At 46.0% G+C, this 21,721-nt stretch overlaps 2 protein-coding genes across 3 annotated transcripts in view; both read left to right on the forward strand.

The window, feature by feature from the left end:
* The first annotated feature begins 9,523 nt into the window (after positions 1–9,523).
* Positions 9,524–19,396, forward strand: LOC144702140 (DNA (cytosine-5)-methyltransferase 1B-like). Of its 2 annotated transcripts, XM_078574041.1 has the most exons (12): positions 9,524–9,661; positions 9,930–11,367; positions 11,439–13,107; positions 13,306–13,492; positions 13,576–13,687; positions 13,771–13,918; positions 14,154–14,351; positions 14,509–14,787; positions 16,474–16,635; positions 17,251–17,469; positions 17,601–17,768; positions 18,873–19,396. In XM_078574041.1, the coding sequence occupies exons 1-11, from the start codon at positions 9,610–9,612 to the stop codon at positions 17,748–17,750; spliced, it is 4,614 nt and encodes a 1,537-aa protein (XP_078430167.1). In that variant the 5' UTR covers positions 9,524–9,609; the 3' UTR covers positions 17,751–17,768; positions 18,873–19,396. The 2 variants fall into 2 exon arrangements, with proteins under 2 accessions (XP_078430167.1, XP_078430166.1); XM_078574040.1 differs by lacking the exon at positions 18,873–19,396 and having other exon boundaries at positions 17,601–17,912.
* Positions 19,397–20,609: 1,213 nt separating this feature from the next.
* The window catches only part of LOC144702141 (Signal recognition particle, SRP9/SRP14 subunit), a 2,156-nt gene continuing 1,044 nt past the window's right edge, over positions 20,610–21,721 (forward strand). The window contains exons 1-2 of the mRNA XM_078574043.1: positions 20,610–20,730; positions 20,848–20,916. Of these exons, the coding sequence (XP_078430169.1) occupies positions 20,659–20,730; positions 20,848–20,916 (141 nt within the window). The 5' untranslated portion in view covers positions 20,610–20,658. The remainder of the gene's footprint in view (positions 20,731–20,847; positions 20,917–21,721) is intronic.

Consider the following 21,721-nt stretch of genomic DNA (forward strand, 5'->3'; position numbering starts at 1 on the left):
GGCCGTGGGTGTTGTGGTTGAGGTCGGTGGGGATCGTGGCAGATGACCATTAGGGAGGGGCTGGGGCATTGCCGTGAAGGTGCAGGAATGGTCACAGGCACCGAGGGCTTGTTGAGGGGGGAAGCAACATAGACTGTCGGGGACTGGAACGAGTTCTCAAGGGGGCACGGGAAGACCGCGGGTTGCAGCGTTTATAGGTGTTGGTGACTCTGGCAATGGTGCAAGTTGACGGTGCAAGTTGTAAATTGACGCCAGCTCTGATAAATGCAAGTTGACAGTGACAGGCAGTTCTGATTGGCGGCGGCTCATTGACGGCAGCGGCCGGCGAACACCTCAGCTAAAGATTTAACCTATAAGCAAGAAAAGTGCACCTCTACATAAAGACATGTGCCATATTAATTTTCAAATAGGCATTCCATCATGTCTCTATGTTTTAGAGTTTCACTTTAAATCTCATCCCCTGGGCTGATATTTTACACTTATTTATATAGGGTTGTGGTCTTGATTGATGATTCAAAAAAAAAATGCAGCAAGAGTTAAAATAATTGAGAAGCACCTGAAAATAACAAAAATTAAGATCTTATCACCTTGCCCCGAGTTGAATCCTCTATTGGTTCAAATTATTACACCCTTTCTTAGCTCTTTGATCAAGATTTGGGCTAGCATTGATATCAAACTAGAGATGAATTCATATTTGTTTCCTAGTTGTACCTTGGCCAAAAGTTTTTTTGTTGGAGTCACTTGGGAAGAACATTAACTTAAAAAGATTAATCATATTTGAGTCTCATTTTTTTCAGATAAAAGTCATCTTGATTAAGATTAATTGTGTTAAACCCATTTGTCAGAGTGGTACTATTTTTTACAGAGGTTTGATGACATTTCAGGTTTCGATTGCATTGATCCGACGTGTTGGAGACTCAACCTATCGATTGGGTTAAATCAATCTGACGTTAATTAATCTATCGGATGATATAGTTAATTAATTTGGGCCACTGGAGTCGTTAACTAGATTGATACATCGGCCTAGAGGGTCACATGAAAATGGTACCTGGACGTCAGAAGATATTCTTAAGTTTTGGGTGTTTTATAAAAAAGTTCACTTAGTATAAATATAGGAAGGCTCTGAACGAAATTAACCCATGCCAGAATTGTTCAGGGGCCTTCCCCTTCTTCTCCCTTCACCTCATGACTCCTCTCCACTCCCAATGTCATCGAGACAGTGTAATGACGGCAATAAAGATTGAACAGGGCTCGCCAACATGAAGCAGGAGATTTGACGTGTCGGGGACCACGGGGATACATCTAGAGGTTGCACACTTGAGCAGCTTGACTCGTCTTGCTCCGAGATCCAAGAAATCACAAATGCGATCCGTACAAAGGTTCTTCATTCACTGATTTTATCAATTTCATTAAGTCTTCCACTGCGGAATGTTTTGGTTTCTTCATCCATGTCAAGACTTGTAGAACCCAACATGGCCCTCTAGAGAGTCTTGATTGTGAGAATATTAATAAGGTCTTCAAGAAGAGTTGAAGAAGTAGAGATCCAAGAGCCCTTTATCACATGGATACTTTTGGAGGCAAGAACATGAATGGATTTACATTGCTCTCCCAAGAAACAAGTTAAGGGTAGACCAAGTTCCCAATAAGGTACCAAAAATTTTATTTGTTTTTGAGATTAGTTGAGGATTAATTTTGGTCTTCGTCATGGGGAGTTATTTTCTACGCCTCCCTTCATGGCCCATAACCTAACACATCTACATTAGGTTATGTCATACTTCGGCTCAGGGAAATAGTCATTGTAATTAATGGTTTGACACAATATGAAGAGCACTATAGAGCATTATGCAAGAAGTTTGGCCTATCAGGCTAGAGAAACCAGTGTAGAATTACATGCATACCATAGAGCATTATGCATTCTACGACCACAATGTGAAGAGCACTATAGAGCATTATTAAAGCAGTTTCCCTTTAGACTTCCCAACAAGGTAGAATTACATGTATACCATGCTTGTAGCTAGTGTCGAGAAGAGGGATGTTTGTGACATCATGACATTAAATGTATTGAAGAAACCTGTGTTATTTGATTAGTAGTGGGAAATGATTATGGATTTTGCAAGTATATTGCAATCCCTCATGATGCCTACTGCCCTTGCTTATCAATCAAAGATACCAACACTGATGTCGGACTTTGATAGTGTCGTCATCTGGACGGGTATTAAGATGATGCATTGATACCAATTTGATGCAAGATGACATCGTGGACGCCGTCCGGGTGGGTATTGAGACGATGCTCGGTTACCTAGATAGTGGTGTCGGACGTCGTCAACGACGTCATCCGACGGATAAACCCTAAAGGGTATGCAACTACGAATGAGATGATGCGTCCTACTGTGTCGTACTTGCAGGCCCCGACTCGATAAAGTGTGCTTCGAGCTCCGAAGGTCGTCAGGTGATGGTGACGGTGGCCTCTCAAACCTCGTCGCATGGATGACAGAGTCTACGGCACCGAACGGAATCAATCCGTAAGGGGCTTGTGCATAACAGATGGGCTCGACCTGTACCGATAAGACGCTCAAATTCTCATAGTTTTCTCTCACTTCTCTCTCACCTATCCATAGCACGAGCGCGGAGGAGTCGAATCGACAGTACACTGCAAGATGTAATGTAACATGCAAGAGGAGGACGCATACCTCGTCAGTGGGATGCTCACCATCATGGTCCATGTCGAATGCAGCAGCCGGCGTGAATGCGAGTAGAGAGTAGAGCAGGAGAGGCGTCAGAGAAGGATCCGACATGGCTTGACTGGAAGAGGTGCAGGAATGGGCAGGAGGAGATTTGATGGCGCGGCACCGTCCGACATCGCAGAGGCGTCACTCGAGGAGCCAGCACCGTCATCGAGCCCACCACCGACACGTGTCCAGCCGACACGACGAGCCGCAGCAGCGACGCGCGACCCCGAGTTCAGATATTCGGCGTGACGACGCACCACCTTCATCTTCGGATCATTCTACTTATCCGTTTCTTATTTTCTTTCTTCGCTCTTCATCTTTCATTTTGTCATTGTAGTGAGGGGAAGAGCCCATATGAGGACATCTTCCCCTCCCACCTACCTTAATGGGCATTACAAGCCCCCTTATTTCCTTTCATTTCCCCTTTTCTTTTGTTGTTAAGGGGGCCGATTTTCATCCTTCCTATATAAGGAGGGGTGGGCGCCCCCCAAGACTCACTCTTGAAATTTCATTGAATTATAACGTTGGAAGTTGAAGTGTCAGGTCGTGAGAGGAGAGGAAGAAGAAGAAGAAGAGAGAAGAAGAAGGAGAAAGAAGAAGAGGAAGAAGGAGAGGAAGAGGAGGGAAGAGAAGAGAAGAGAGGGAGGAGAGGACATCACTGGTAGCCGCCCTCCCGCTTGAGCACCGCCACGCCACCACTGACGCCGATCCACCGCCAGACTTCGCCCGTCGTCACCCTGCTGCGACCACGCCGTAAACCGCCACCAGGCGCCGCCACGAGCTCCGTCGTCTCCCCGTCCCGCGCACGCCGCTGCTACACCGCCGGAGCGCGCCCGCAAGCTGTCCTCCATGTGCCACGCGAGCCAGAACCGCGCGCTACCGCGGGCCGCTGATGCGAGCCCATCGCGCCCGCCGCCGCGCACTCACGCGCCCATGTGCATCTGCGCGCAGCCCCACCGGCCGAGGACCTTTCTGCCGCCAACCCACCACGGGTCGTCATCCCGTGGGCGGCTCCGCACTGCACCTCCCCACTCGCTGCGCGCACCGCTGGGGCGTGCCGGTCGCGATCTCCCGGTGCACCTGCAAGCACGCCCTGTTGCGCGTCGCCCGCTACCCGGCACCCGTGACTGCACACCCCTCCAGCCGTGCCCTGCCCACGCCTCCACCTGCGACCCATGAGCACTCGTGCGTCGTGTGTAGTGCGTGCTGCGGAGGCCAACGTCCGCCCCGCCGACCACGTCCGCAGCATCGCCTCGACCACCGCCTTGCACCTGGTACGCCAGCACCCACGTCTGATTGGCCTATTCCATCGCCACACCTCAAGCCTGCACCCGTCAAACGTCGGCGCCATCGACCTGCACTTCTCTCCGGATCTCATTTGATACAATATAATCGTCGCCAACGCGACGAAGGTACTCCCTTACCCACTGCCCTTTACGTCTCTTACTTTCTCCAGTGCTCTTTCGTATTGCCTCCTCCGCGCTCGGGTTAGATAGGTGAGGGCGAGACAGGTTGAGAAAACGACGATTATCACTACGAGAGTCTTACCTGCCCAGTACGAGTCAGGTTCGCCCGACACGTGTGAGCACTTTAGCGGGGTCTCCCCGTTCGGCGACGCACTCGCCCTCAACCCTCTTGGGCGAGGTTCGGGAGGTCCGTTTGACCTCACTAGACGCGACTCCGTCAATCTCTGGAACGGCACACACCGCACTTCGGCGCATGCACGTACGACAGTAGGATTTTCACACATCATCGTCTTTATATATACCTGCCCATTAGCATTGCTCGAACGACACTGAGCGTAGTCGTCCGATTGAGATCCTGACTCGATACCGAGCCGCTATCCTCGGTGTCGACCGGACGACGTCTTGATGACGTCCGACATCAAAATTAGAGGGAGGAGAAGAGAGGTCTGCGGCGAGGTAGCTCAAGCGACCAGCCGAACCTGGAGAGTGTGATACCACGAGGGTGGCATGGATCAGACTCCAATGGCGCGTGCGAGCAGTAGTGGAAGGGTGCCGTTGCGCTTCGATGTAGTGGGAAGACGAACCCGATCGTTGGGTTTGGCATGCGACCAAACAGGTGGCGCACAAGTGACCGGGTGTCCCTAGGCACAGCAGGCGCAGTGGTGAACATGCACTGGGAAATGGCCGGTGGGAAACACAGGAATGAAGACACAAAAATTCATGGCAACGGGCCGACGAGTTTGATAACCCTACAGTGAGCACGAAGAAGTCTTCCACGGCACCGGCAGCGTCGATGGTCTGCGTTCAACCAGCTGCGTGGAATACGGGTGTCAACACTGTAGTGGTTAGGTGCATGCAGTGCTGGAGCCGTCGAGTTGTCGTGGCAAACCAGCGGGAGGGCGGGTCGCGAGGTGCCAAGGGTGAACCTCAAATGACCCTAATCAATTGTCATGGTCGTCCTGCTGGTGTGTCCAGCCTCGCGGGTCTCGGGTGGTTGTGGGTCCGTGTACCACACGTCTTCCTTGGCCGGTCGTAGAGTGCAACTCGGTCACCGTTGAGTCACGCGGCAGCCGATGCTGGACAAATTTGGACCGTGATGACTCGGAGTTGGCATAGGAGGAATCTGGCGGGCGCGTTGAGCAACTCAACTGCCAGAAATCGGCGCGGCAGTACAGTTGGATTCAAATGCCCGTCGCGACCTCCCGATGGGGCAATGGATATCCCAGCGGTTGCGCGGGTATCTTCCCACGTTGGACACGAACGCATGGTGGAATCCGCAGCCGTGCATGGATGAGGGGAAAATGACTTGGAGAGTCCTGGCAGCGCAGATCGATCCTTCAAGCCTCGGGTAGTTCCCCTTCTCTTCCCTCCTCCCAATACTTCCTCTTCCTCTCTTCTTCCTCTCCTCTTCTCTCCTTTCTTTCTCTCACAAGGAGACCAAGATTCAACAAAATAACTCAAAATCGATAATCCTGGTCTGACTTCTTAGGGCACCATCCCTTCCCTTAAATAGGGAAATTGAGATGGGCCCTAAGGAGGACTAGAGGGGGGGGGGGGGAGGGGGGAATAGTCCATTAAGGGAGGCCCTTATATAATGGGTCCCCATTACAACCAAATAAAAAAACAAAATAAAAACATAAAAAGGGCTAGGGAAGGGGGCCCAAAATAACTAAGGACCCCATTACAAAATAGAATTAAAACACACACGTAGGCGACGAACGAAATGACAGACACTTCATGACTCGACGAAAACGACTAGACGAGACCGAAAACATAAACACGACTAACGACAAAGGCGAAAGAAACCAAAACACGATAAAAGATACGAGCAGAGTGGCGCCTTGGCGTGCCAGTCGAGTGGAACGCTAATCGGTGGGCTGTCGGTGACGAGAAGGATGGCACTGGAGACGTCTTCGAGGGAGCAAGCTGGTGTGCTCCATCAAACACCAGATGAAGAAATTGTTATGATTTAACGATAACGAGACATCTAGATAGTGATGTTCGGTCGGTACCGAGGATGATGGCTTGCTACCTAGATGGTGATGTCAGACGTCGACGGTGTCGTCGTCCGGCGGATAAATAAACCTTACAGGTAGATGTAACTACGATGCACGATGAATACGTCCTACGTGTCGTACATGCAGGTCCTAACTCTGTGAGAATGCCAAACTCTGTGCTCCAAAGGGGTCGTCGGGTGACGGTGACGGTGGCCACTCGAACCTCGTCAGAGGGACGATGACGTCTGCGGGCCGAACATAATCTATAAGTAGGGCTCACACGTAACGGACGGACTCGTCCGTACCGGTAAGACGCTCAATTTTGTTCACAGTTTCTCTCAATTACCTCTCTCACCTACCTAGCCCGAGTGCGGTGGAGTTAAGATGAAAGTAAACTGCGAAGGAAAAGATAACAGGCGGCGAAGAGATGACGTACCTCATCGACATGCGGCTTGCCGTGCAGAGTCTTCGTCGACGGTGACAGTCGGAGCAGGTGTGGTGGAGAGGCGCCGGAGAGCGTTAGCGGCTCAACTAGTGACGTAGCACAGCAACTGAGAGGTCGGAGGAGAGCGAGTACGGAGGAGCCACAACAAGCTGGCTCGAGTGTCTGGCTGTCCCGGGCGCGCCTTTATGGTGAAGTGGCGCGGGCGGAGTCAGGCAAGGGAACACGAGGTGTGGCAATCAGCACGTCGTCAATACGTTGGAGATCCACGGGCAATCAGTCGAGATTGGCATCAGGCGTCGAGGGACAACGAGGACCACTACTTTACCAGACACTGGACCAAACGTGGTGCGTGTACGTCAGGTGGCCCTCGGTGTCACTTGGGCGGGTGACGTGGCTAACAGGCAAGGGAGTGTGGGCTAGCCATCGGCCCTTGCATAATTCAGAAAAGTCAAGAGCCATCGCGTCGCGCACGCGCTTGAACTGAGGCTATGTGTCGCATGTCCATGCGGCGAGAAGGCGGTTGACTGAGCCCTGAAGGTTGGCACAACGCGCACCCTGGGCGAGAGGTCATCGTCAAAGGTTCTGACCTGTCGCGGAGGTTTCCTTGGTCGGATCTGAGTGCCAAATCTGCCGGCTAGTAGGTCCTGCGTCAGCCTATTTGGCGGCGACTCGCGTGCCCGAGTGGATGGAAAATTTCATCGGGACTCAATTGAAGATGGACATGTGAACCTCTGTACTTCACCCTCACGCCCACGCCATTGATCGGAATTGTGGTTTCTGCGGGGATTGCCGGGGAAAGGAATGCCTCTGATGCAGGGCTGACCGCACCTGCTGGGAGGGACATCGCGCAACGAGGTCTGTTCGGAATGGAGGGAAAGGGGAAGTCTCCTACCCGCCCAATTCCTTCCTTTCTTCTCCTCCGATCTCTCTTCCTCCTCTTTCTCTATTCACAAGGTGAGACCAAGAGAGAAAACAACAATCGATTACTTCTTTCTTCGTGGTCTGCCTACATTAGGGCACCCACTCTTCCCCTGAGTTGGGGAATTAATGGGCCCCTGATGGGTCCTTAAGGGGGGGGGGGGAAGGATGAAGTCCATTAAGGGGGGCCCTTATATAATGGGCCCCCATTACAAAAATAAAGGGGAAAACATACCAAAAAAAGAGAAAGGGGGAAGAAGGGAGGGGAGTCCAAAATGACTAAGGACCCCCACCAACATGACAACGAAATACAACTCGACGAGTGCGAAAAACACGAAATGCGACTAACGAAGATGAGGGAAACCAACATATGATAAAACAAGCTTGATTCACCCGAGCCGTCGACAACGGCGACGGCGGCTCAAATGACTCCTTCGACGGGTCACGATGGCGTGGGCCATCAGATAGTGTCACGAGTGGTATTAGATATGTGACCATGTTTTAAACCAATAATGTCAGATCAACATTATGGCATGCATCTGTACACACAATGCTTGTTAGGTGAATGAAGACCAAGAGAAAAAAATATGCATGAATCCTCTCTTGCAACCAAAATTTCATCATTGGTGGACTCAATGATCCCTTCGTGAAGCTATGGTTAGTTGATCGTGACTACCGGGCCAAAGTCCTATCAAATGCATGGGATTTATTACATGTCAACACTTATATATCCATGATCAGTAATGGCTGCAAAGGAATTCATGTCAGTCTCGGTGACGAGTGCCCCATGAGAGAGATTCTTTTCTGCCAGTCATGTCGTGGTCAACTAAAAGAATTTGAGTTTGAGAGCAAAGAGCATCAATATATTTATGACACTGTAGTATAGGAAGCGAGCAGAGGACGATGTCAACAATGATACCAAGCAAAATGACTAATGCGGTGACGATGACACTGTGGTTGATTAGGTTGAACCTTTTTTTTTTGCTTCAAGCTGATGAACAATTTATACATTGTTTTGTGCATTGATGGGAGACGTGTGGAGACAACTCGTCTTTCTTTTCATAAAGCTAAAATTTGACATTCTTTTCTTTTTTTGTATTTAATTTCTACTTTATAAATATTTTAGAAAGTAATGAATGGATACGTAAAAGTTATGGTTCTAAAATATTAGTCGGAGAATTATTAAGGGTATAAAATATAATACTTATTGTCTACTTAATGATGGACGTCAATAATATAAAGATTTACGAACTTATCCGTGTTTTATATAATGCTGCATGCCCATGTCAAATGTTATAGTTCTACAATATTAATAGAACATTATTAATATTGCCTGACATAATGATTATTATCTACATAGTGGTACACATCAACAATCATAACTTTAATTACAAATTTATAAATATTTTATTAAATGTTGCATGGCAGCATGGAAGTTACAGCTGTAAAATATCAACAAAAAGAATTTAAGTTTTCATAATATAATAATGATCATCTGCATAGCAGTGCAAGTAATTAATTATAAAGCTAATTTCTAAGAAATAAATATTTTACTAAGCATAAATGTCCAGGGGATACACGATGGTGGTTATTTAATTTTTATAACATTTAAATATTTTTCTATGATTGTAACTAAACTGTCACATTTAAAGTTAATTGCAGTCATTTCTGCGAATCTGTGCGATGTTAATTCCTGCACAAATTCGCACCGAACATCGCACAAGGGTTTTGGCGCGACTTAAAATTCATGGCGGGAAAAGATGAATATTTCCGCACGCCCTTCCCCACAATTTAAATTCAAATGGGGCTTTCGGCAAAACATAAAAAAAATTATTATTTTTGGCGCCAAACAATGGCGAGAAAATCGCATTCAATTTCATCTTTCCCGCCATGGCGTCGTCCCGCCATGAATTGGGCATACAAGAGCGATCATGGATTCTCTCGCTATTCTTGAAGCAATCCCCCCTCCTCCCTTCGTCAGGGTTATCATTCCTCGTTTGTTCCTCCAATTAAACCCATTTCTTTGACTTCCCGCGGAGATTTCAAACGCGATCATGGGTTCTGCGGCAGTCTTGACCCGCAAGGCCAAAAATCGCGCTGCAGCAGGTATTGTTGATGATTCTTAAATTCTTTTTGCTCTTGATCCTTGTTGTCTATGCTCGTTCTTTGCTGTCGTTGGACGTAAGTTCCATCTACTGATTTCACCGTTCATAGTCGAAGACACCCCTTTAGTTTTGATCCGCAATCTGATTGTGGTTGGTTTCTTCCATGTTTTTCTCCATAGATTGTTGCCGTTTCCTAAGATTCAATAAGCTGTAAAACCATGTGCATTTTCCGATTTGGATGGTTTGAAAGTGTCTTATTGTCTTGTCAGGGATGAAGAGAGGCGGGCAAGAAATTGCATCTCCAAAGGCATCCAAGGGAAAGGTTAATACCCCGACAGAGAACGGCGGAGATAATTCTGATACTCGTAAGAGGCCAAAACGCGCGGCGTCGTGTTCAGATTTCAAGGAAAAGTCTATCAGACTATCTGAAATATCAAGTTCTATAGAACTCAAGGAAGCTAGAGTGGTGAAAGAAGAAACGGATGCCATCTATCTAACCAAGCAGGGGCCGGAAGAGAGCCGCCCAGCCAGAAAACTCTTAGATTTCATCTTTCATGATGATTCTGGAAATCCTCGAAGCTTTGAAATGTCAGAGTTTGACGACTTGTACATCACTGCTCTTGTCATGCCCATGGACGATGATCTGGAGAAAGAAAAGGAACGTGGAGTGAGATGTGAAGGGTTTGGAAGAATCGAGTCTTGGTCGATCTCTGGTTACGATGAAGGTTCTGCAGTAATTTGGGTTTCCACCGAGTTTGCTGATTATGAATGCGTCAAGCCAATGCCATCTTACAACAAATTTTACAATCTGTTCTATCAGAAGGCTCACATTTGCGTCGAAGTATACCAAAAGATTGCAAGATCAAGAGGAGGGAATCCTAATATCGGTGTTCAAGAACTGCTCGCCTGTGTTACACGATCGATGAGCGGGAGTAAAGGGTTTCCCAGCGGACCCGCCGGTATGGATTTTTTGGTTTCATTGGGTGATTTTATTTACAATCAGATTGTTGGGTTGGAGGAAAATAAAGATGGTGAAGAAGCAGAGTTTTTCAATTTGCCCGTGCTTGTCGGATTAAGGGATGAGTGCAGGAAGAGAGAAGCTATTTCGAAGGCTCCCACGGACATGGTGGAGGGGAGTTTGAAAATCAACGAACAACCGATACAGATTATAGAGGAGGACGATGATATGAAACTAGCAAAGCTTCTACAAGAAGAGGAGGACTGGAAGCAAATGAAAAGGGATAATCGTCGTCAACCGATCTCTTCCAATTCTTTTTATGTTAAGATCAATGAAGATGAGATAGCGAATGACTATCCTTTACCTGCCTACTACAAGCCCACGGTTCAAGAGGCAGATGAGTACATGTTTTGTGAGAATGAAGACGGTGTTTGCCATGTGGATGATCTTCCGAGGAGAATTCTGGACAATTGGGCCCTTTATAACTCAGACTCGAGGCTTGTTCCTTTGGAACTCCTCCCCATGAAGTCTTGTGCTGATATTGATGTGACAATCTATGGTTCAGGATACATGAGAGAAGATGATGGTGGGTATTCATTGGAAGGCAATGGAATGGAGTCATCCTCTGGTTCATCCGCAGCAGAATTAAAGTTCGAAGGCATTCCAATTTATCTAAGCTCCATTAAGGAATGGATGATTGAATTTGGTTCCTCCATGATTTTCGTATCCATAAGAACAGACATAGCCTGGTACTGATTCATTTCCTTGCTTTTTGCGATTTATTATTCGGAATTTAAAATCATTATTTTGCCTTTTGAAGGTACCGGCTTGGCAGACCGTTGAAGCTCTATTCGCCATGGTTTGAGCCAGTCCTGAGGACTGCCAGACTTGCAGTCAGCATAATTTCTTTGCTGAAGGATCAAAGTAGGATCTCGAAGCTTTCCTTCTCCGATGTGACCAAGAAACTATCCGAGATTGGGAAAGATCATCCGGCTTATATTTCATCAAACTTGGCAGCAGTGGAGAGATTCGTCGTCGTCCACGGCCAGATCATTCTTCAACAATTTGCAGAATTTCCAGACGAGAAAATACAAAAGTGCGCTTTCGTCAGCGGTCTTGCCGACATGATGCGACGGAGGCGTCACACTAGACTTGCGGTGAAGAAAAAATTGTTCATCAAGCGAGGAATCAATTCAAACCCAAGCGCGTCTATGATTCCCTTGGAATCCAGGAAGAAATTAATGAGGGCGACCATGACAAAGCTGATAAACAGAATCTGGGGCAGCTACTACTCGAATATATCTGACGAATCCAAAGAGGGAGTCGATCAAGAGGTTGCAGAGGAAGAACCTCCCCAGGAAGAGGAAGAAGAAAACGAAGAGGACGAAGAAGAAGATGCAGTGGTTTCAACTGAGATTAACAATTCTTCAAGAAAGAATTCTTCAAGAAAGACTCCTCAGTCGATTGGAAGTACGAAGAAAATCAACTGGGAAGGCGAGTCAACTGGGTCAACAGATTCAGGGGATGCTCTCTATAAGACTGCATCGATCCGAGGTGATATCGTCTCAGTGGGTGGGGCTGTGATTATAGACGCGGATGAAGAAGAAGACCCTCAAACCTTCGTCTTAATAGAGAATATGTTCCAGAAGCCGGACGGTGTTAAAATGGGTCATGGTCGAATTCTCTTGCGAGGGTCGCAGACTGTTCTTGACAACGCAGCGAACGACAGAGAACTCTTTCTTTCTACCGATTGCGTTGAGTTTGATCTCGGGGATGTTAAAGAATCTGTTCTTTTAACTCTTCAGCGCCAGCCCTGGGGGCCTCAGTTCAGGAAACAGAACGCTGATTCAGCAAAGATTGAGCGAGCTAGGGCGGAGGATAGAAAGAAGAAGGGCTTACCTGTTGAGTACTTCTGTAAAAGCTTTTACTGCCCTCAGAAAGGGGCGTTTATGGCGATTCCCTCTGGTACGACTGGAGTTGGGAATGGAACTTGCTATGCCTGCAAAGCTAGGGAGACGGATACCCACGAGGAATTTAAACTGAGCCCGACGAAAACAAGTTTTACTTATAAGAAGATTGAGTATCACGTTGATGATTTTGTTTATGTGAAGCCTGATTGCTTTGAGGAAACGATGGAAGCGGATCGAGGGACATTCAAGGCTGGCAGAAACGTGGGGCTAAGGCCTTTTGTTGTCTGCCAGATTCTAGAGATCTGTTCCAAGGGTTCTAAGTCTCTTTTAGATTCTACTAGTGTCAAAGTCAGAAGATTTTACAGGCCTGATGATGTGTCAGCCGAGAAGGCTTATTCTTCCGATATCAGAGAGCTCTACTACAGCGAGGAGTGCTCGAGCGTGCCTGTGGAATCATTGCAAGGGAAGTGCAGCGTCACGAAGACAAATAATATGGAAATATCGAATGTCCCTGTTCTTGTAGAACACACATTCTTCTGCGGTTACTCGTACAATCCGGAAACCGGCGCCGTCAAGCAGGTACTTCAGTTCCCCGGATTTCTATCCGAATTTTTCAAAGCTACCCAACTTAAATAAGTCATGAGGACGAACGAATAAGTTTCTTTTATCTTAACGGAGAAATAAAACAATGATTTAGTTCGTTATTTTGATTTAAACACGTCTATTCACGTATAAGCGACGGAACTCTCGACTAATTTACTCGATGTTCTATTATAGTTGCCCGCCAATGCCAAAATCTTTTCACGAACGAGTAAACCCGAAGCATCTAAAGCTCCGGTGAAGAACAAAGGAAAAGCGAAGTGCGGGGGAGGCGAAAATGAGGAAGAAGTTACTGAAAAATATCTGGCAACCTTAGATATTTTTGCTGGCTGCGGTGGCTTGTCAGAGGGATTGGAAAGATCTGGTAAAGCTTTTATTAAGCCTTCAACTGTGTTATTAGTTTGTAATTTATCAACTATCCGGCAGTATAATTCTTTCTGGGCTCAGGCGTCTCCAGGACAAAATGGGCTATTGAGTACGAAGAACCTGCCGGAGAGGCATTCTCTCTCAACCATCCACGGGCCAAGATGTTTGTTAATAATTGCAACGTGATATTAAAGTCGGTTCTTTTTCCTGTTTTTTGTTTATTTTGGAACTTGTAATTGATGGGAAGAGAAGCACTTAAGCAAGATATATGTGCAGGGCAATTATGGAAAAATGCGGGGAAGGCGATGATTGCATATCGACCTCTGAAGCCGGGGAGTTAGCTGCTAAGCTCTCCCAGGAAGAACTTAACAGTCTACCGCTTCCGGGGGAAGTTGATTTCATCAATGGTGGCCCACCCTGCCAGGTTATTTTTTTATTAAAATTTCCCACTCTGTCGGTCAAACCTTTAAATAAAAACGAATTTGACAAAATCCCCTCGTGCTCGACGAGTCTCTCTTTATTCATTCCTCATCGTTTTTCATGTCTACATTTCTAATTTCATCTCTCTCCACCTGCCAGTTTATTTTAAAATTCCCCACTCTCTATCGATCAAATCTTTCAATAAAAATTGACAAAAAACATGTGAATTTGGCCGGCAGGGGTTCTCCGGGATGAACAGGTTCAGCACCAGCACTTGGAGCAAAGTCCAGTGCGAGATGATCCTCGCTTTCTTGTCCTTCGCCGACATCTTCCGGCCCAAGTTCTTTCTCCTGGAGAACGTCCGCAACTTTGTGTCCTTCAACAAGGGTCAAACCTTCCGGTTGACTCTAGCGTCCCTCCTGGAAATGGGTTATCAGGTCAACGCTCATTCCATTTAATTCAACAAACTAACCGATGATTAAGAGACGTTTTGACTCGTTCGTCAGTAACCCTTCTTTATTGAGGCTATTGAAGCATTCAATTGGTGCCAAATTTCCGATTCGAACATGGGTAGTCAAAGAACTGTTCTTGCAGGTGAGATTCGGTGTTCTTGAAGCGGGAGCTTACGGGGTGTCGCAGTCGAGGAAAAGGGCGTTCATCTGGGCGGCGTCGCCGGAGGAGAATCTGCCAGAATGGCCGGAGCCGATGCACGTTTTCTCAGGGGCCGAGCTCAAAATCTCCATGCCCGGCGGAGTTAGCTACGCTGCAGTCAGAAGCACCGCAGCCGGCGCTTCCTTTCGCTCGATTACAGTGAGGGATACAATTGGCGACCTCCCTCCCGTCTCCAATGGCGCCTCCAACCTCTCCATCGATGTCAGATCTCTCTTCCCATCTCTCTCTCTCTCTCTGCACCATATTTCATGCCCATCTTCTATTCCATCTCTACATTTATCTCTCTCTCTCTCTCTCTCTCTCTCTCTTTCTGCACCATATTTCATGCCCATCTTTGTTTTCATCTCTACATTCATCTCTCCCTATCTCTCTTTCTGCACCACACTTCATGCCCATCTTTGTTTTCATCTCTACATTCATCTCTCCCTATCTCTCTTTCTGCACCACATCTCATGCCCATCTTTGTTTTCATCTCTACATTCATCTCTCCCTATCTCTCTTTCTGCACCACATTTCATGCCCATCTTTGTTTTCATCTCTACATTCATCTCTCCCTATCTCTCTTTCTGCACCACATTTCATGCCCATCTTTGTTTTCATCTCTACATTCATCTCTCCCTATCTCTCTTTCTGCACCACATTTCATGCCCATCTTTGTTTTCATCTCTACATTCATCTCTCCTATCTCTCCTTCTGCACCACCTTTCATGCCCATCTTTGTTTTCATCTCTACATTCATCTCTCCCTATCTCTCTTTCTGCACCACATTTCATGCCCATCTTTGTTTTCATCTCTACATTCATCTCTCCCTATCTCTCTTTCTGCACCACATTTCATGCCCATCTTTGTTTTCATCTCTACATTCATCTCTCCCTATCTCTCTTTCTGCACCACATTTCATGCCCATCTTTGTTTTCATCTCTACATTCATCTCTCCCTATCTCTCTTTCTGCACCACATTTCATGCCCATCTTTGTTTTCATCTCTACATTCATCTCTCCCTATCTCTCTTTCTGCACCACATTTCATGCCCATCTTTGTTTTCATCTCTACATTCATCTCTCCCTATCTCTCTTTCTGCACCACATTTCATGCCCATCTCTGTTTTCATCTCTACACTCATCTCTCTCTCTCTCTCTCTCTCTCTTTCTGCACCACATTTCATGCCCATCTTTGTTTTCATCTCTACATTCATCTCTCTCTCTCTCTCTCTCTCTCTCTCTCTCTTTCTGCACCACATTTCATGCCCATCTTCTTTTTCATCTCTACTTTCATCTCTTTTTCCGCATCATCTTTCATGCCCATCTGCTTTTTCATCTCTACATTGGTACATCTCTTTATGAGTCTGCTATCCCACTCCCTTTTACCCATCTTTCTACCATTCCATGCCATGAGATGACCGGCTCGGATGTTTCCATCGACGCCAGTTTTCTCGCTAAGCCATCTCTTAATGTGCACCTTTCACGGTCGTTCTTTCCATCTTTACGTTTTTTGATCGATATATCTCTGTAGTATATAATGAGTTTTGCGGTACGTAGATCTCCATTGACTTCACCTCCATTTCAGCCTACATTATTCATGAGATCGATATATCTCTTTATGCCCGTTTCTCTGGATTGATGTCTCTCTTTGTTCATCCTTTTCTGTTTTCATCTCTTCATTTATGTTTGCATCTCTTTCCGCCTCTCTCTGTCTACTCTCATCCTCATCTCTGTAGATTCATCTATCTCTTTTTATTCATCTCTCGGGCATCCTTCTCCCCATCTTTGTCCACGTAAACCGACCATGTCCCGTCTCAATTCTCATGTTTACACGCATGCATCTCTCTCTGCTTCTTCGTCATCATTTTCACCCATGTCTCTCTCTACCATTCGGTGGCATTTGCAGTACGGAAGCAAGCCCACGTCATGGTTCCAGAAACAGATACGAGGGGACATAAACACACTGAACGACCACATTTCCAAGGAGATGAACGAGCTCAATCTCATCCGATGCAAGCGCATTCCCAAGCGACCCGGCGCCGACTGGCACGACCTCCCCGACGAGAAGGTCTTTCCTAACCCTACTTCCATCAAAATATCGAAAAACCCCAAAAAATCTAATCCAATTCGGAGATGGGCGCGGAAATTCGACCCAAGTGGGCGAATTTCCGATCACCCCAAACGAATGGGGGGAAAATTCGCCCCAAATCGCCCCACCCCTGGGTGGGATTACTCGCAAGAAGACATGGTAGTTCGGTTCCTTTTGTGCAAATTTTTTGTTCTGTTCGGTGTTCCGAACAGAACAATATCAAATTTGAACAGATCATTGCTCAGACCCGTCTGTGGTTCTATTGTTTGCTATGTGCAAATTTTGTTAAAATATTGCTCGAATGTGCACATTTTGTTCATTTTTGCACAAAAAAAGAACAGAACAAAGAAGAAGGCCCTGTGCGGTTCTTTTGTGCGAATTTTTTGTTCGTTCCAAACGAACAGAACAGAACAACCATGTCTATTCCCTAGTCGATCTTAATTTACTAAATTTAATTTTTATAATTTTCAATTTTCTGATTAAATATCCGATCAAAACCGCCAACTCTCTCCGCCCAGATCCCACACAACCAACTCAGACCATCTCTAATCTAAATTCTAACAAAAAATTGAAAATTGGCTGAAAATTTACCAGGTGAAGCTGTCCACTGGGCAAGTTGTGGATTTGATCCCATGGTGCTTACCAAACACGGCGAAGAAGCACAACCAATGGAAGGGTCTGTTTGGGAGGCTAGACTGGGAGGGCAACTTCCCCACCTCCATCACTGATCCCCAGCCCATGGGCAAAGTCGGCATGTGCTTCCATCCCGACCAGGATCGCATCCTGACTGTCCGTGAGTGCGCCCGTTCCCAGGTACTTACCCCCATCCATCCCAATCACAACATTTCATTTATCCATTCTTATCAATCTTTGAAGGAAAAAAAGGAAAATTAGGGAAATGTATATGGTTTTTACTCTTCGATTTTATGGAAAATGATGAGCAGGGTTTCCCGGATAGCTACAAGTTTGCTGGGAGTATACAGAACAAGCACAGGCAAATCGGAAACGCCGTGCCGCCGCCTCTGGCGTACGCACTGGGCAGGAAGCTTAAAGAAGCAGTTGAGGCTCGCAGGAAGCTCAACGAGGAAGCTTGAGTCTTCTCCAACCATTCGGTAAATAAGTACATATAATATTTTAGCATAGGGTCAATTTGGGCATTTCACCCTGAGCGGACATTATAATTGTTCTTGGGTTTGAATTGATTACCGTCTGTATGAGCAATTTGTTCTTCACATCAAGTTGGCTTGTTGGATGAATGACTGGTGACTGATTACTATCACTTCAGTCATCTGTCTGACTGATTACAACGGATGGATGACTAAACATATTAAATGAACAGAGACATCAGACATCATCATCTCCATCTATGATTGTCATCCTTGAGATGACAGTTACATCCTCTGTCGATGATGGTCGCCATCCCCACTGACGATGCTCATCGTCCCAATCTTAGATGGTATCTCCCCTGTTCAGATCGCTCTTCGTCCCTGTCAATGATGCTCATCGTCCCCATCATCAACAGCAATCATCGTAGCTGTATTGTCCTTATCCCATTAGATGATGAACATCATCATTGTGGAACAAAGTCATTGTCTTTTCCATGATGATCATTGTCCCATCGTCGCTGGTCATCATCCTTGTCATCGACATTCGTTGACATGCCCCCTCCCTGTCCATGACTGTCATCATCCTCCTCACCGGCAGTGCAAATCCCAGTTCAGAGTGGTTGTTGTCCCTGTTCATGATCATTGTCCCTGAAGTTGAAGGTTCACATCCTCATACACCACTGTCTTTGTCCCCGTCACTGATGGTTGTCATCCCTATACTCGAGGGTCATTGTCCCCGTTTTCAAGGGTCATCATCCCCGTCATTGATGGTCATCGTCCCCATCATTGATGGTTGTCGTCATAGATGATCATTATTGTCGTCATCTATGACGGTTGGTTCTATAGTTCGGGATCGTCCTGGATGTGGACGATAGACGGGATCAGACAAATTTCCTCCTGTCCGACGTCCATAGTAACTTCAGGGACGAAGGATGGGACGGTTTTTCGTCCAAGGATAAAAAAAACCGACCCGTCCAATTATGCTAGGATGGTTTTTTGTCCCGTCCGGTCCTCTTGGGATGAATTTCCATCCCGGCCCTCATCCAGGACGAAAAAAAATCCATTTTATAATTTTAATATACTAATATAGGTTTTTTCAAGTTTTTTTAGGGAATTACGGAGGAGAGAGAATGCGAAGGGACATATTTACAATTATTTCTGAGTGGCGTCTGTCTGCACGCATGTAAAACTACAAGGACTTTGATGCTAATTGTCATAGCGTGGCCACGTGGCAACATCTCAACCGTCGGATGTGAATCCGGTGGTATTCTGTCCAGATTCGTCCGTCCATTGTCCGAGACCTTCGGACAGATGGTTTTTTTGTCCCATACTTCGAAAACCGTCCTGTCAGGTGGTCCCTGGGATGAATTTTCGTCCCAAAATTTGTCCATATCCTGGGCCGGGATGATTTTTTCGTCTCAGTATGGAGAAATCGTCCCGTCCGCGTCCCTGCACTATATTGTATCCCCATTGTTGTAGTCACTGTTGTCATCACAGTGGATATTAATTCTCGAGTAAGTAATTTTATATCTAGAAATATAAGTTACTATATTGTCCAAATATATTCATTTCCGTCATCAGTCACCGTCCAACGAAGATAGTCAACCGTTGACAAGCTTAGCCGCAAGTTAACGAAACCGGGCATGGACAATGACGAATCTATCCACTGCCGCCAAACTTAGATGAAGTATAAGCCAGATGATCTCCTCAAATTTCGCCCAGTTTCTTGTTCACATCAGAGAAGGAAATCTTTGAGATCCGGCTTTGATCCTTTGGCAAAGAAATCAGATAATGGTGAGTAAAGCTTCAGCGGTCTGCAATTGGATACGACAATCATGGAGGAGCCGAATTCGATAATCCATTCAAAGATCGAGATTCAAGTTTGCTATCTCATCTTCATTGATCTTTCCAAAAAATAGTGAAGAGATCGGTTGCCGACGGCTCTCCCTCAACGAGGAAGCTTAAATCTCCTCCAATTTGGTGTATATTATAAATAGGGTTAATAGCACAGTACATCCCAAACCATGTCCAAAGTCTGCGAGTTAACCTTAGCTTTTTTATTGGCACGGTATATCCCAAACTCACTAAGTCGTCTGCGATATATCCCGGTAATGACGTGGAGTCCATTGTGGCTGCTAGGTGGATCTCCGGCCAGATTTTGACCTGGCGGAACCCACCTGGCGGCCACGCTGGATTCCACGTCATCACCGAGATATGTCGATCTGCCAAGAGAGCAAGAGAGAGAGTTGTAGAGAGGAAAGAGAGAGAGGTTCTAGAGAGAGAAAGAGAGGTGTTTTAGAGAGAGGCATTGTTATCTAGAACACCTCTCTTTCTCTCCCTAGAACACCTCTCTTTCTCTCTCTAGAAAGAGAGAGAGGTTCTAGAGAGAAAGAGAGGTGTTCTAGAGAGCAACGCCTCTCTCTCTCTAGAACGTCTCTCTCCTTCTCTCTCTCTAGCACACCTCTCTCTCCTTCTCTCTAGAATGCCTCTCTCTCTTTAAGTTAAACCCTTGGCAGGTCGACATATCCTGGTGATGACGTGGAATCCAGCGTGGCTGCCAGGTGAGTTCCGCCATGTAAAAATCTGGCCGGAGATCCACCTGGCAGCCACGATGGACTCTACGTCATCACCGGGATATGTCGCAGACGACTTAGTGAGTTTGGGATATACCGTGCCAAAAAAAAAGCTAAGGTTAACTCGCTGACTTTGGACATGGTTTGGGATGTACCATGCTATTAACCCTTATAAATAATTGGGGTATGGTCTGATAGCGGATGTTATTGGGTTTGGGGCGTTTTTATTGGGTCTGTGACCTATGATTTAAATTTCGGGTTGAAGTAGTTTTCTTCGGATTACGGGGAGGAGAGGATCGGGAAGGCGGCGGGGAACGGGAAGGATGGTTTACGTTGATTCGTGGGACGAGTTCATGGACAGATCTGTTCAGATGTTTCGCGCTAGCCCCGATTCTGTGCGTGTTCATTCCAAATCTCTATTTTTTGCTGTTTTTGATTTTGCCGGATTAACGATTTTGGATTTTCACTGCTTTCTCTGTCTGATCCCGATCTCTTCTTGTGGAACTTATCAGACTAGGTATGCGATGAAGTACAGGCATTGTGACGGGAAGCTCGTCCTCAAGGTTACGGATAATCGCGAGGTAATTACTTGCAATTTTGCTCTTCCTATGTCGCTTCGTCGTGCTGTATGTAGCCTTTGCATGACCCCGATTTGATATTTGGTAATTTTCTTCTTCTCTCTCTTCTTATACCACCTTCTTCACGGCATCGTTTTCTCTATATCCGCTTCACTAGTCTTAAAATAAGGTACTTTGTTTGACATATTTTTGTTGGGTTTTAACAAACCTACTCATTTTTTGCATCTGTTTGATTCGGTTCTATTTCTTTAATCTAGACGAGTAGAAGGGTCGATTCACTTATGTGATAATGAATAGGTCAATTTTCTGTTCTGTGTTTGTTTTTTCTTGAATGAAATGCATGAATTTAAAACTTCATAGTTTTTGCCAGGTAACATATACTTATTTTTAAAAAGCAACTATTAATTTTTTCTTATTAGACCAACGGTTGCTCTGTATTGTATTGATTCTGCTTGAAAATCATTCATTTCTGGTAATGCAAGAGAAGCCATTGGAGAAAGTACTGAACATGATGATTAATTTTGAATTTGGGATGGAAATTTCTGGCGACTAAACCACTCATTTCTGGCAATGCAAGAGACGCCATAAAGAAAATACTGAACATTGTCAACATTTTCAGGATTTGGGATAGAAATCTGGCGATCAAGCGGAAAACATTAAAACAGTTTTTTGTTCTTTTTACCGTGATAATGGAAAGGTAGACTGACGAAAGTCAGTTCTAGCTGTTCTTATCAACAGAGAATCCAAGTTGAGTCATAACAATCATACTTTGGTCGGAGATGTAAAGCCTCTGTCACATTCGAATTTG

Source organism: Wolffia australiana, chromosome 4, assembly GCF_029677425.1.
Source record: "Wolffia australiana isolate 7733 chromosome 4, ASM2967742v1".
NCBI lineage: Eukaryota > Viridiplantae > Streptophyta > Magnoliopsida > Alismatales > Araceae > Wolffia > Wolffia australiana.